Source organism: Plodia interpunctella, chromosome 19 (genome assembly GCF_027563975.2).
Source record: "Plodia interpunctella isolate USDA-ARS_2022_Savannah chromosome 19, ilPloInte3.2, whole genome shotgun sequence".
NCBI classification, from domain to species: Eukaryota; Metazoa; Arthropoda; class Insecta; order Lepidoptera; family Pyralidae; genus Plodia; species Plodia interpunctella.
The window spans coordinates 831,342-846,915 of NC_071312.1; the positions used below are offsets into that span (position 1 = coordinate 831,342).

The 15,574-nt window shown below is 34.7% G+C and overlaps 3 protein-coding genes and 1 long non-coding RNA gene across 8 annotated transcripts in view; 3 read left to right on the forward strand and 1 right to left on the reverse strand.

Annotated features, from left to right (window-relative positions):
- The window catches only part of Usp8 (Ubiquitin specific protease 8), a 32,593-nt gene extending 28,006 nt beyond the window's left edge, over positions 1-4,587 (forward strand). For both annotated transcript variants that reach the window (XM_053759431.1, XM_053759432.2), the window contains one exon: positions 589-4,587. In XM_053759431.1, the coding sequence (XP_053615406.1) occupies positions 589-700 (112 nt within the window). In that variant the 3' untranslated portion in view covers positions 701-4,587. The remainder of the gene's footprint in view (positions 1-588) is intronic.
- On the reverse strand, positions 3,913-6,547 carry LOC128678109 (uncharacterized). Of its 3 annotated transcripts, none has more exons than XM_053759433.1 (4): positions 6,264-6,547; positions 5,841-6,135; positions 5,291-5,443; positions 3,913-4,471 (listed from the first exon to the last, which is right to left on the reverse strand). In XM_053759433.1, exons 1-3 carry the CDS (start codon positions 6,384-6,386, stop codon positions 5,331-5,333), a joined length of 531 nt encoding a protein of 176 aa, XP_053615408.1. In that variant the 5' UTR covers positions 6,387-6,547; the 3' UTR covers positions 3,913-4,471; positions 5,291-5,330. The 3 variants fall into 3 exon arrangements, with proteins under 3 accessions (XP_053615408.1, XP_053615410.1, XP_053615411.1); XM_053759435.2 differs by having other exon boundaries at positions 3,913-5,205; positions 6,264-6,526; XM_053759436.2 differs by having other exon boundaries at positions 3,913-5,443; positions 6,264-6,526.
- A 33-nt stretch (positions 6,548-6,580) lies between these two features.
- Positions 6,581-8,103, forward strand: LOC128678110 (uncharacterized). Its single transcript, XR_008405606.2, has 3 exons — positions 6,581-6,773; positions 7,298-7,392; positions 7,716-8,103. It is a non-coding gene; the product is annotated as an uncharacterized LOC128678110 (long non-coding RNA).
- Positions 8,104-9,552: 1,449 nt separating this feature from the next.
- Klp61F (Kinesin-like protein at 61F) overlaps positions 9,553-15,574 on the forward strand; it is a 31,775-nt gene continuing 25,753 nt past the window's right edge. For both annotated transcript variants that reach the window (XM_053759342.1, XM_053759343.1), the window contains exons 1-8: positions 9,553-9,777; positions 10,550-10,697; positions 11,035-11,184; positions 11,429-11,647; positions 11,997-12,085; positions 13,928-14,176; positions 14,581-14,834; positions 15,312-15,541. In XM_053759342.1, the coding sequence (XP_053615317.1) occupies positions 9,716-9,777; positions 10,550-10,697; positions 11,035-11,184; positions 11,429-11,647; positions 11,997-12,085; positions 13,928-14,176; positions 14,581-14,834; positions 15,312-15,541 (1,401 nt within the window). In that variant the 5' untranslated portion in view covers positions 9,553-9,715. The remainder of the gene's footprint in view (positions 9,778-10,549; positions 10,698-11,034; positions 11,185-11,428; positions 11,648-11,996; positions 12,086-13,927; positions 14,177-14,580; positions 14,835-15,311; positions 15,542-15,574) is intronic.

Consider the following 15,574-nt stretch of genomic DNA (forward strand, 5'->3'; position numbering starts at 1 on the left):
TATGTTCCACTTTTTTCCGCTCACTTACCGCGTATTGGAAATATAATATCATTTCATGTTTTTATTTTAAACAATTATTATTATAATTTAAATTATTTGTACTCTTCATCATATTGAATTTAACATATTGTGTATAGCTGTAAAATTTGAGCCGCCTGAAGCCGTGAACATAACTTCACGACTAATGACTAACTACCGAAATCTAGTATTAAACTATGAACCAGTCTGCAGGTCTCCTTCTGATGTTTTCCTTTTTCTTCACTGGAAGCAAGTTTGTAGTAAGACGGTATACAAATTAACTTGCAATCAAAGTATGTATGTATATACTATATTATATAGCATTATTGTATGTCCAACCGATTGAGCTGAAATTTTGTACACACGTTTTGTTTGGATGACAATACATTATTTGACAAGCATGACCAGATGGTTCACCCAGGTACTGCTTCCGACGAGGGAACTCCTCAATGGTTTACTGCACAGACATGACGAACAGAAGAGAAGAGAATGCAATCAGGTCTCCTTGACAACAACAAAAGCTTCGTGTCAAAAATTTCATTTTTGTAAAAATGTTTATTATATTTCCAGATGGTACAAATTTGACGACCACGTGGTAACAGAGATATCCTCAAGCGAAGTGAAGTCAAGCGCCGCTTACATTTTATTCTACACGTCGTGCGGACCGGCGAGAATGGCGTGATCTGACGAGTGAAGTGAACAGCGAAGTGATAAGTGAACACTTTCGGTGCTAAGATGTGAAGACATGACTGGTTAGTGGGGCCTTGGCCCAAAATTGGGGATTATCCCATCAATGTGTGGTTTCAGTCCATGAATGCGGGGTATGGTCCAAAGTTAAGTGGTTACCCAGTCCCGTATTGAGCCTTGGTCCAATGATTTTAAGGTGGATTTTTATTGGTCAAATCTGGAAGATTACTGAAGCCTTTATACCTACAGTGTAAAAAATGATTCTTAAGAAGTGATTGTGACCTCATTTGACTTTAACTTTGACTCTATGATTAGACTATGAGTTCCATCTGTGGTTATAATACGGCTATATCAGCCGTATTATAATATAATACGGTTAATTGGCGTAGTTAAAATATTAGATGTGGTTGTATAAAAGGTGACCTAAAGTACCCAGTTGAGTATATGATAAAGCTTGTCGTCCAAAAAGGTTAAAGTGAGCGGCAAGAACTATGTAAAGAGGTATTTAACGATATTTTATTGACGAAATATATAAGTATTGTTTTTTTTTTTTCATATCAGTTAACAATTTAAAATTTGGCCAAAAGAGGGCCAAATTGGGAAGTGTCGAAATTGGGCCTATGTACAAATTGAACTAGTGTCAATATTTACTACATTTGGAAATTTATCCAAATTGCAACTATGTCCAAATTGAGTAAGGCCCAAATTGGGACTATGTCCAAATTTAGCTAGTGGCCAAATTGCGACTTTGTCCAAATTGAGTAGGGTCCAAATTGCGACTATGTCCAAATTAAGCTAGTGTCCAAATTGCACCTTTGTACTAATTAAGCTAGTGTCCAAATTGAGCTAGTACTAAATTGTATGTCTAAATTGGACCCATACTTTCACAGAATGATAACGACATTTGATATTTTCTGGTAGAATTTTCAACAATACTAGGACGACATAGATACGTATGAGGTTCTACTTTGGTGAGTCTAAATAAATGTGTAACTTACATATAACAATTTACAAAAAAAAATACTTAAAATCGTGCACTTCCAAAGTACTTCATTATTTTCAAGCGGCACAGATCTTTTGAATCTGTTTTAAGATATTTTGTGACGTTCCACAAGAAAAGGTACATTATAGAGGGCAGTCGCTTTCAACATATTATATACGACTGGCCGTTCATAATATATTTTAGAATTTAAAAAAAAAATACAATTTGCAAAATCAGGCGATATTATCTTTTCTCGTGAAACGTCACATTTAATATGCCTCTGTGTCCAATATATAATTAATTATCTGTACATTTGAGAACCGCCGTTAGAAAGAACCTCTTTTTTTTTGTATAAAAACTAGATCTATTTTTAGTCATAAACATCGTCAATTAAAAATTTTCAAAGAACAATAGGGTTGTCAAAAATCCTGACTTTCGAGTCAGCTGACAGAAGTTCAGTCACGCACCTCCATTAAAACATTGAGAATAATTTTGGTAGTAATTTTTGTAACTCTTATTTTATGGTACTTTAACATAATAATTTGATCGTCACAAAAAACATGAATTGTCTATAAATTTGTTTGAGAACTGGCATTTTCAAGGCGGTCGTAAACTTTTATCTTCAATATTCCTTAAAGACATGTTAATAACCCTGGAGATAAATATTCTTCAATCTGTGTGATTTGTCCTTATATTTATTTATTTATATTTTATAAAGAATTACTTGTAAAATATCAACAATTTCGGCCGGACTAGAAAACTAACATCGTAAACAACGTTTGTTCTACGTGTTTTGTCTTAACTTGATACATTAGATAAAATATATAAATATTCCTGTATTGTCTGTCTTACATTTCTTACGAAAAAGTCAAATTTATTTTAACCTGTAAAACTTCATGGCTCGTGCCAGCTTATTGTTTTATATAAATGTATAAAATTAATGTGTATAAAATATAAAGTAGCGTGTACAAATGCTTGTATAATTATAGATTCATGTAATTTATTCTGTTATTTGGGAATTGCGTATATACTATAATGGAAGACTGAATCTAAATTCTTTTTTTCATTTTGTATGGTCATGTGTGTGAATTTGGTTATAAATAATGTCAATTTTACAAACAAGTAAATTTGTAATATATTCCTTCAATACAGGTATCCAATCGTATGAACATACGAGATTTACTTGCGAAATTAATTCGTATCAATTCCCATATTTATTGGCTAAATATAAAGAAAAAACAAATTGTTGCCATTAACCTAGTTTTCATTACCCTAGTTTGTATATGAAGAGTTGACTACATTTTTTGTTATCCCCCCAGTGTTGCCTAGCCAAGAGATCATTTATTTTATACTATAATTAACTACATAATAGAATGCATTAATTGAACACTATCCAAAATTGGCAATATTTATTACAGAAAAATTCACACACGGTATAACTGTGATGATTAGAGTGCGTAAAATTCATAGACATTACCCTACAATATTGAACTTTATCGAAGAACAGTGCCTGAGATAGGTAGTGTATAGGCAAAGACGACCAATGGATGCTAATCAGTCTAAGAACAAAGAAAAATGAACTTTAAAAATAGTGAGATAGAATCCAAATTTGATTTAACACGAAGAAACGTAATTTATAATAGTCATGTAAATAAATATTGTGTGTATGAATATGTTCTTAGGTTATGGGCCTCACTTGGTCAGTCTTGTGCCCCAAAAAAAGCTAGGTTCACATGAAATGCGAAGATATAGGTATTTTGTTAGTGTTATTGGTTTTTTCGTGAATTACTAGTAATCCGCTCCGCCTAATTTATTTTTTTTTTCATTTACGACTATATAATTTGTCAAGGTCATTTATAATTTTAATTAGTTTTAAGTGCGATTATTATGTAGCTGAAGTAGTGTAATGTGAGTGTGAAGTTCAATTTCATTGCAATTTTTTAATTCGCCCATCCCCCCCCCCTGGGAGATGGGGGATATAAAGGAGGCTCACAGGCAACTCGCAAAAAAAATTCGACTTCTAACACTAACACTTCTACACTCGTACTTAACACTAATAAAAATTTGAAAATTTGAGCCTATACGAAGTTGTGGTTAAATGTTCGTTTATAATTTTATTTCAATGGATTTTTACGCATTTTGTGTTCAAAGTAGGTATACAGATTTTGTGAACCTAGTTCTCTGAATTACGAAGTGAGGAAGCAAGAAATTTTTTTAAATCAATATAATTTTGTAAAACTATTTATTTTCCAAAGAAATTCAACTTAATATCATTTATTTATTTTCCTTTATATGAAATCGAATTTAATGCAATGGTCTTTAAAATACTATAACACTGCATACTCACGTTCAGGAATGTCATAGTAAATGTCAACTGCGAGCACCTAAGTTTTTTCTATTATCACCAAGTTTATGAAGCTCAATACGCTGAACTGTGTGGTTCAATGACTTACATACCAAAACATATTATGGTGGTCGATCTAACAAAAATATAATTTCAAAAAATGTTAAAATAGGTATCACAAAAATCGCCTGACCAAAAATAATGGCGATACCGTTTGAACTAAGTAACAGTGTATTTTTTTTTGTGTATACAAATCTATGGCCAATGTTTTGTTTATCAAGCTCTCGAACTAAATATATGAGGAATGAGTTTTAGCGCTCTTTGCGAATCTGATGCTTTATACAAAATGTAGCACTAGATTCTAGATATATCCAGGTCTTGTACTTATGAACCAGTATTTTAAAGGATGTATATTTCTTGCTCCTTGTTTCTCGTTCAGCCTGAAACAGTTTTCATTATCTCGACTGTTGTAAACTGTACATAGCATTCATAAATGGATTACCTATTGTAAATCTAAATGTAAGACGAACTTTATTAAATTCTTTGTTAATATAAATTTTTTGTTTTATTTATCGGATTATTATTATGTAAAAAAAAAGTGTATACTAGTTTGGTTTTGCTTCAGTTGGCCAAAAACAAAACTGTTTATTTACTGACGTTTTAATTGTTTTTTATTTCACAATATTTTAATATTTTTATTAATCTCTTAATAACTGGTACTTGATATTGACAGTCTTCTAAAGCATAAAAATGGTTATTGTCATGTGCACCTTGGCAACAAGTGGTTTGCACTGGACGCCGTCTCCATTGAACTTTGCTTGTTCGGTACCTATTCATATTGTCTTCTTGAAGATGGCCAAAATTTGTCTTTATCATTATCAGCCTACAACAAGCCACTGCTGGACAAAGGTTTCACTCGCGCTACTCTACGATCTTGGGCTTGTCTCATACATTGCTTTCCAATTCCTTCTTTTCTTTAGTCTCCAATGTAGATATTTCTTTTTTCAAAAACAACCATTTTCTTTATAGTAGTAAATCTTCAGATACAACAACTTCCTAAAGAAATTTTCATTAAAGGATATTCCTTTAATGAAAATTTTGACTCTTGGACTAATCAGCCATTTTGTATTGGAGAACAAAGTTTTTTCATTGTGAACATGTAGTGGATGTAAATCTGCAAAGTGTAAAAAATTACCCTCTCACTCTCAATACAGATTATACTCAATACAGATCCACATTATTGATAACTTAGCATTTACCCTTTTCGGAATCTCTGATCATGTTCACTAATTTATTAGATCAGTCATCCATGTTGGTTCCATTCATGAGCATATCCATGTCCACTGTGACATCTTCTGGCTCGTCATCTTCTTCCTCATTCTCTTCCATATTATATTCTGCATTCATGTTGGCTGTGGAAGTATTAAATTAATAATAAATTTCTCTACAAAATTATTGGAGATATTAAAAGGGTTCATAAAGCAAACTTAAAAAATATACCTTTCAATTGATTCAATCAAGATCAAGTTTTCTTTCAGCATTTAGGAACAAGTTCTGGTATCTATATTAATTATTCTCACTACTAATGCAGGCACGTTATTAGTTCTAGGTTTACTCCAATCAAACTATTGGCCATTTTGTCACAACTCAGTGCAGTATGCACTGGGTTGTGACAATATTTACCAGATTTTGAATAAATTGGAATTTATATTTAATGACCCAGGATCAAACATATGCTACAACAGGCAGAGCTGTAAGCAACATCTAAAATAGTGAATAATAAATAATTAATATAAAAAAATAACTTACTAAATACAGGGTTAGTAACCTCAAGGTTCAAAGCCTCTTCATTACAAAACTCCTCAACTTGCAACAAATTGCTCTCAAACTCTATTATCTGTGAACTAGTGATCTTCCCCTGATTCCGCATTAAATTCACAGTAGAAGTAGATGGTACTGGATCTGTGTACATTGAGTTTTGGAGCAAATTCGAATTTGTGAATTTGTTTTTTTCTTCTACAGGTGTCGTCAGAATGCTCTCCCCTTCGCAAGAGTCGGTTGTTCTCAGTTTAGCTCTCATACTTTCTAGTTGCAATCTTTCAATCTGAAAAAATAACATATTTTTGTAAAATAATGTCATGCCATAAACAGCACTGATGGGCCACTTCCTTCCGTAGGGGTAAAGAGGATGGCCCATGACATGACCGGCCACCGGACCAATGTAGTTCTAACCTGCAAACAATTCCTTTGAGTTCTGATTTTCTTCAGCGCATCTAAAATCCATTTCTCCTCAGAGAGGAGCAAAGACTCTGCTGCAATGCGATAGCTTAATCTTTGAGCGGATGCTTGACTCATTTCAGAAAGAGTATAAAAAGTAGGTACCTATATTGCAACTAAACTAATTGAATAGGTTTGTTTGTATAGGTACCTATATGCACGAATTATTAAAAAAACCTTTAATAGGTTTTTGTTTGAGTTTGAGGTCTCTCCTTCTATGACAGTGACAGACAGCAACAAGTGTGGGTGGTGTGTGTTTATATTAGGTAGCATACGAGGTTCCTAGGTACCTAAGTGACAGGACAAGACGGCGGAATGAAAGATAAATAACGCGTTTCATTTGTTGGTTTTCTATTTTATTTTCAACCACTTTGTGGTTTGATGAAATAGCTCAGAGCGAAATTTGTTTATTATGAAGACCTACCCACAGCAATTCGAAATACTGAATATACTATATATGGAAAAGTAAGTTTGAATATATTATTATAAGATACATTACATGCAGTTTCTATAGTTATGCCAATCAGTAGTGATCCTAAATAAAACTAAATCATTGCTTAATTATTAGTTTGTCAAGAAAGTCAAGTGTGGTGTGTGGTTCCGCCCTAGACCACTTCATATCCTCACATGGTTCAGCAGAATCTTTAAAAAAATAAGGGTTTTTTTACGTACGAACGCAACCGGGATCATGCAAAAATATGAGAGAGAGAAGAAAATGAAAGAGTATATAATTCATTGAAGAAAGTGAAGAAAAGTTATTTTTGATAACTACACTACTAACATTTTTTTAGCCATTGCAATACGAAATGCAATGGCCAAGATTGGTTGATAAAAACCCAGTGTTGCCAGCCAACAGAGGACAGCATCCTCATTTAATTTCTTCGCTCACTTTCCTGACTGACTATACCACCAGATAAAAGTTACATGTAGGTATCTAAATGGTGAAAAAAATATTCATATCTTACCGCCGCCTAATTTATCTATTTTAGATGAGAGTAACAATCTTGAACCATCCAACCCACTACATGACAGCCAACCACTTCCATCAAATAGTCCACCTCAAATCGACGATGAAGATAGTGAGGTAAAAAACGTATTGTTAATTTTCTCCATATAATATTTTTGTGCTAATGTTTTAAAGCCATCAGGGCTTTAAAACTTAAGCACAAAAAAAATTGTGTCGGTATGATTTTCCCGCCGTACATCTCTGAAACATATACACACAAGCTTTCAATTTGAAATGTTTTATGTAATTTTTTTAGAGTGTTCTTTCAATTACAACTCAAGTTTGAAGCAAATGTATATTCAGCTGATTAATCAAAAATGTGTAGTGATGCAGTGAAGTGATAACAAAAGAAAATATTACATTTTTTATTAAACACTCATAAATATATTTTATTTGACCAGGTATAGAAGAATCAAATTTGCGTTTTGTCCATTCTCATGCGGCGACACATGTTCCTGAGAGGCAGCCAGCTCAATCTGGCCATACAATTACTAGTAGATGGAGTAGAAAGCCAAGATCCGAAGAGACAGCAATATGCAAGAACACTAGGCCGAAAAAATTCTACCCAAGATTACCACCAACATTTTGTTGATAATGACATTAAATGGAGATAATTCAGAAAACAACAGCATAATGATAATATGGAATTGAGGCGAGAACAAAATAGAATAAGGCAGATGGAAATTATAGCTTCAAAAGCTTTAGATATATTAGACAAGTTAGCTACTAAATATTATACAGATAAATCATAACTTTTATTGTTAAATTTTGGTTCATTTGAATATACAAAAAAAATATGTGAATATTGTATTGCCCTTCATACATACTTCATACTAATAAATGCGAAGATCTTTCTGTTACGGTTTCACAGCTAATCCATGGGACCGATTTTGATAAATAATAAATAAATATATTAGGACAAATCACACAGATTGAGATAGCCCCAAAGTAAGTTCGAAACTTGTTTTATGGGATACTAACTCAACGATACTATATTTTATAACCAATACATATATAGCATATATAGATAAACATCCAAGACCCGGGCCAATCAGAAAAAGATCACTTTTGTAGCTCAATTCAATATCGTTGAAGTTTCAGAATAAATATAGCTTAGTACCTACTATCGTTCACCCGTGGTTCCGCCCGCGTGAATTTCCGATGGGAACAGTACTTTTTCTTTTCCCTACTCTCAACTACATGTAGGTATGCAAAATTCCAGGAAGACTGTTTGAGTAGGTAAGTAGATAAAGCGTGAAGAGGTAACCATGGAATTAGGTACTCCGTACTACTTACTTACTATACCCTTATTCATCTTAGACTGAGACAAAAGTAAACAAATCTTGAACAAAAAAATCATTATTTCTCGTTATTCCTTTGTTTATTTTTTTCTTACTTTATGTAAATGTTAAATTTTTTGTTGTTGTTGTTTTTTTAAATTATTAAAATTAACAAAGGAATAACGAGAAATTATGATTTTTTTGTTCTCAAGGTTTGTATAACTCCATGGAGGTAGCAAACTAACTTTCGTGTTTATAGTAGGTATTAGGATTGCTAATCGAAATAATAAGCTTGGAAGTCGTAAGTTCTTACAAAAAATATACTTATTTATTCTTTAACAAGGAATTTACATAAATACAATTAGATTAATTATATTAAGTACACAGACATTCAATTTCTAGATGAATTAAATTATATTCATTTTAAAGTAAATTTAGTTCGACAATCGCTTCGACAGTATTCGAACTAGGTGCAATAGACTATCGATAGTTTGAGATTAAAGCGATAGCTATTGATATTTTTGCACACAATAGTTAGTATTATGTAATATTGCAGAGCAATACAATCGATAGTCTACTCGTTATCACAGTTACATAGTACCTAAAGTTCTTTATTTTTAGTATTGCCCCAAAATAGCTAGGTATCTATACCATCGATATTCGATGTAACAATCGATTGTCGATCGATGATAACGATACTCGATCTATGCCGACGACATTCGGCATAGATCAACAAAATAAGTACTGTACTACGTAGTACCTACTAGTACCTATTAAATATATATAGGTACGACGATTGAAAAGGCGAAGTCGCTGTCGCCTGTTTTCGACAATCCTCAATATTTCTGTCTCTGAGATTAGTAGGTCTACTCCACAGTGGTCTGATTTCTTAAATTTCTGTGGAGATGTCACTTATTTTTATATGGCAACAATAACCGCAATATATGACAACTGTCAAACTAAATTCGAATTTGTTTGAAGCGCAACGTTCATTCAACGTTTTTTTGATGTTGTGGCTTTGTATATTGAATTGTAATTATTTTGTGTAATTACCAGAATAAAACAGTGTATTAATAGTAATAGGCTATTTTTTGTTAGTGTTTTATGTGTATTGTGTCAAGATGGCTGAAAAAGGAAACAGGAAAGAAAAGAATCAAAACATCCAAGTTTTCGTTAGATTGAGGTAAACTGTAGCGTACTATTCTCGTTTTGTACCAAATTGGCTTTTTATTTCTATATAAATATCATAAAAAATATATTGTTTCTTATAAAATAAATATACAATAAAGTTCGGTTATATATTTTGCCAATCGCATCCTCCAAAGTGAATTTGCCATCTGTAAGTTTCATTGCCCGCTAGATATCAATAGGGACGGACAAACGACCTCTAAATAGGTTCGGGATCCGATTATATATATAACTATACTACCAAAGTCATTAGCAGTTCATCATGACCTGATCAATGTTCAAGCTAGTAAATGACATATATATATTTTTAAATATCTAGTCTTGGGAAGCGTCCCTTCGCCCGTTTGACCTTTTTGTCTGCTTTTATTGTATAGTAGGTGCCTGTGTAGGTCGAATTTCTGAATAGTTACCTACCTATTAGGTTAACATCACAAGTCTCCATTCCTATAAGTATCTTGATTATCTTTTACTAGTGGAGAGTCTTCAAAGTATACTATTGGTTAGAAGATTTGGGCCGAAAAAAGGATTGCATAGTAGCAAGTAAATAAAAAGTGTATTATCTTAATAGAAATTCAATAATACTAGGTGTTGTCTGCAGCTCTGCCTGCTATAGACTTTGTTTTTCCTCCGACCATTACCATAACTATTTATGATTTGACAGCAATATAATTTTATTTTTCAACATTCAACATAAGCCTCGACAAAAAAGAAACTTAAGACTCTAACAAAAACTAAGTGTATACTTAAAAACTGTTCGGGTGTTTCAGGCCACTGAACCAGCGAGAGCGGGACATAAAGTCACTGGGGGTGGTGGAAGTCGCCAACAACCGGGAGGTGGTTGTACGGCAGTCCCAACAGACTTCGCTCACCAAGAAGTTCACATTCGACAGGGCTTTCGGGCCTCACACTAAACAGGCGAGTGGTTTTTATTTTTACTTACAAGATCAATGTGATAATGTCGTTCATTAAGAGAGGCCTATTCCCAGCAGTGGGACATTGTAGGCTGATGATGATGATATTGAACAAAAATATAAGTTTTGTGTCATGACTTATGTAAAAAAATAGTGTCACATCTTTCTAGTTCTGCGAGGTTGCAGATGTTTTACAAGTAACCCAGTATAAAATTTGACATTAGTATTGATTTTTTTATATGACCATATATCACAGGCACTTGCCAATACTTGGCAATACATCACACACTATATGGTCATATAAAAAAAAATATATATATATGAATGAATATTTTCTCCAGGTGGAGGTATACCAAGAGGTGGTATCCCCGCTGATAGAAGAAGTTCTGGCCGGCTACAACTGCACAGTGTTTGCTTATGGACAGACCGGCACGGGCAAGACGCACACCATGGTGGGCGAGAACACTAGTGAAGACACCACTTGGCAAAATGTGAGTATTATCAATCAAAAATCATATTTAAGTCAACTAGCTTTTACTCGTGGCTTTGCCCGCGTGAATTTCCATACTTCAAACCACATGTATGCAAAATTTCCAAAAGATTGGTTAAGTAGAGTGTGAAGAGGTAACAAACTTCCTTTCGCATTTGAAATTAGGAATATAGGTTAGACAAGACACAAAAACTATTTTGTGTCTTAAACAAATATGAAGATATATTGTCAATTTCTCGATCTAGGATCCCCTCGCGGGCATCATCCCCCGAGCCCTGAGCCAGCTGTTCGACGAGCTGCGGATCTCCAACACGGAGTACACCGTGCGGGTCTCGTACCTGGAGCTGTACAACGAGGAGCTGTTCGATCTGCTCGCCACTTCCGAGGACAACTCCAAGCTGAGGATCTATGAGGATGTCACGAGGAAGGGCTCCAATATCGTCAATGGATTGGAGGAGATTACGGTAAGATTTTTTTTTTTAATTTCAAGACACTTGCTTGACATATCACAGCTTCCACATTTACGTGTTTCTAAAATAATTTTAATATAATAGATTATCACAACTGTTTACTCCTGCCCACAACTTCGTACGATCGGAATATTTTTTTTCCCAATCCCGTATTTCGGGACTCTTAGTGTTCTCCCAGTACACTTCATATTAATATAAGTTTTCTACGCCCTATATTTTCATTACACTTTCATGATCGGTTTATTTTTCAATCCAAAACTTAGATATGAAATTTTGAAATTCATTATTAGTTTTTTTTTAGTTTTTGGAAAATTGTGAAATGAGTTTTATGCTTTTTCTACAGGTCTATAACAAAAACGAGGTTTACAAGATCATGGCACAGGGACAGGAGAGGAAAAGAGTAGCTTCCACATTAATGAATGCCCAGTCCAGGTATCTTTCATTGTTATTTGTATTTTATATCAATTTTAATTATATTTAACAGCTGTTTATGTTCCACAAAGCTCGGTCCAGTGCTACATCACGCCATGCTTTGTTGAACTTATTCAGTTGGTTCACTCAAGCGCATCCGTGTATTTTACGCCGGTCGGGCAGATGTCGATTGCATTTGAATGAGTTCTTTTATTTACCGCAACGAAAAACCAGCAATGTTTGCCGAATTCGCGAAGTGCTTCCGAACTGGTCCGCGATAGTGTGAAGCCGACGTTATATGGTACAGCAAAATATTTGCAGTAGTTCTTGCTATAAAGTAAATGAATAGCTCATAGTAAAGCTTTAGTTGTTGATGAGATTCCTTACATTAACCCTGGGTGACATATAAAAGATTTTGGTCCTTTGGTTAGGGTCAAAAAGTGAGTTTTAGCTGGACACTTAGTTATCAAAGAGTCAAAGTTAAAGCATGTATTCAGAAATTATAATTTAACAGGCATTTTTTCACGTCAAAAAATTAAATTACATATTTCTCAAAAAGCTACAAACTACAATTCGCAACGACCACTGACGAAAAGAAATGCCGTAAGAAACTCATTTATCCCTCTCCCCCCTCATGCCGGAATTAATCAATCATAAGGTCAATCAAAAGGAAAAATTTATTCATTGGACATTTTCATTTTGCAGCAACCAACCCATGGGCAAATCTAATTTGTGAGTTTTTGAAATATCTAATTATGGTACTTTCTATTGGGTTAGTTGCTGCAAAATTAGAACTCCAATACCTATATATATATATATATATATATATATATATATATATAAATTCCATTCGCTTTAATAAGTTTTATTTAATGTAGACTTGTTACAGTAGATGAAGGTGATGTTAATATACATGTATGCATTTATAGTACGCATATTTTTTTATTTTTAAGTTCAGCCTTTAGTTTTTAATATACTTGGTAATAAAACCACATATTTAAACAAATATAAGCAGTGTATATTTTAGCAACAAGACGACATTTATATTATTTTAAAGAGAGTGTCATTTTATTTTCTTATTCTAATTGACAACAGTCGTGCAGGATTACAAACAAGGTTTATATAGTAGAGTACAAAATGAAACTTGATAATTCATACTTCAGATAAGTTGAACAACATGTAAATATAAAATCTTTTTTTATTTTTAAAGATTCCACGATACGATGTATTTAGTTCCCACCAATTCAATAATCCCTTGTGGATTTCGTACGAGGCGAACAAATCATATAGCCTTGATAACTCATAGGCAACAGAATTCTCAAAGAGGCTTGACATTATCACAAAAACAGAGTGAAATAAAATTTAAAGATGTAATTTTGTCATTTTTAATAATGATGTAAATTCGTCCTCTTCATTTTTCATGACGACCTCGGTGGCGCAGTGGTACAGTGCTCGCCTCTGATCCGAGAGGTCCCGGGTTCGAACCCCGGTCGGGCCATGATGGAAAATGAACTTTTTCTGATTGGCCCGGGTCTTGGATGTTTATCTATATGTGTATTTGTTATAAAATATAGTGTCGTTGAGTTAGTATCCCATAACATAAGTCTCGAACTTACTTTGAGGCTCGCTCAATTTGTCCTAATATATATATATATTTTACACTATGTATAAAACCTATGTTTTAATTTACGTCCTTGGAGAAAAGTCTGCGGTGAAGTTTGTCGCGCCGCTTCTTCTTCACCTGCGGTTTGGAAGTCGGCAGTAGACTTAGTTTAAATAATTTTTTGACGTGAATAAGTTATATATATTTTGAATTTGAACTTGAACGCGTGAAGAGGTAACAAACAAACGAAAGTATTGCAGCCGCTCGCACACAGTGTTCACGATCGTGGTGCACATGAAGGAGAACAGCCCCGAGGGCGAGGAGCTGGTGAAGATCGGCAAGCTGAACCTCGTGGACCTCGCGGGCTCCGAGAACATCAGCAAGGCAGGCTCTGACAACCCCGCCAAGCGCGAGCGCGCGCGCGAGTGCGTCAACATCAACCAGAGCCTGCTGACGCTGGGCCGCGTCATCACCGCGCTCGTGGAGAGGCATCCGCACATACCTTACAGGTTACTGTTTATATACTAAACTAGCTTTTGCCCACAACTTCGTATGTGAGTAAAAATCCGTTGCCCGCGGGAATTTCAGGAAATCCCTTCTTAGTGCTCCCCTACACTGTCCTAGGAACCTATACACCAAATTTCAGCTTTCTACGTAGTTTCGGCTGTACGTTGAGTGTCAGTCAGTCACTCAGTAACGCAAGAGATATATATATATAGATAGAGATTTGATGCTTAGAGGAGTTTTTAGTGCCACTTTTGTAGATCGATTAATGGTATTTACCGTCTTTTCTGTTATATTTTACCCTTGAATTCTATTATCATTCTAAAATTCACATTCGCAAATAAACTTTTAAAACATCTGAACTTTACTTATCACATCATTTACCAAATTGTTCTTTTCATCCAAACAGGGAATCAAAACTGACCCGCATCCTCCAAGAGTCACTTGGCGGCAAGACCAAGACCTCTATAATCGCCACCATCTCCCCCGGACACAAGGACCTGGAGGAGACCATGAGCACGTTGGAATACGCGCACAGAGCCAAGAACATACAGAACCGACCGGAGGTCAACCAGAAGATGACGAAGAAAGCTATCCTGAAGGAATACGCGGAGGAGATCGACCGGTTAAAGAGGGACCTGCAAGCCGCCAGGGACAAGAGTGGTGAGCTATTTTGTTGTAGCTGTTGCCTGAAAAAGAAAAAATGAGTTTCTTTCGGCATTTCTTCTCAGCAGCGGTCGTTCCAAAATGCTAGTAGTTTGTAGCTTTGGTAAATATCATTTATTTTAGAATATGACGTGAAAAAGTGCCAGTGAAGGCCTAATTTCTGAGTAAATGATTTTATTTTTATTTTGTCTATTCTAAATGCCATCAGAATTGGTCAAGCCAAATGGTTCAAGCGTAACAGGTTTTCTGTTTTATATTATTATGTATGGATGTTATAATTCTGAATTATCTAGAAGATGGAAAACACTTTCGTTTTATGTATGAATGAATATTATATTTTGAGTTTCTTTCTAACGAACTGATTACGTCAATCTACCCAAATTCATTGCAAACTCACCCCTATTACCGCGCCATAGAAGTTCATGCAGGGTAACTTGATGTGCTGTTGACTGTACAAAATAATGTATTCCTCAGGGGTGTACTTGGCCAACGAGACTTACGCCGAAATGACACTGAAACAAGAGGAACAGCGCAAGGAAATCCAGGAGCTACTGCTAAAGAAGAAAGCAATGGAAGACGAGAGAGACCGCATGCTGACTGTGTTCGAGGAGCTGCAGAAGAAAATAGAAGAGAGGGAGACTCAGCTCAATGCCGCCAAGAATAAGCTGGATGACACACAGGCCAAGCTGGTCAATACCAGCAATGTAAGTATAACACGACCGTACGCTGCCCGTGTT

Coding starts and splice junctions, on each gene's coding strand:
- LOC128678109 (XM_053759433.1), bottom strand. CDS start 6,386: ATGAGTCAAGCATCCGCTCAAAGATTAAGCTATCGCATTGCAGCAGAG. Junction 6,136..6,263: donor CTCAAAGGAATTGTTTGCAG/GTTAGAACTACA, acceptor TTATTTTTTCAG/ATTGAAAGATTGCAACTAGA. Junction 5,444..5,840: donor GGTTACTAACCCTGTATTTA/GTAAGTTATTTT, acceptor ATACTTCCACAG/CCAACATGAATGCAGAATAT.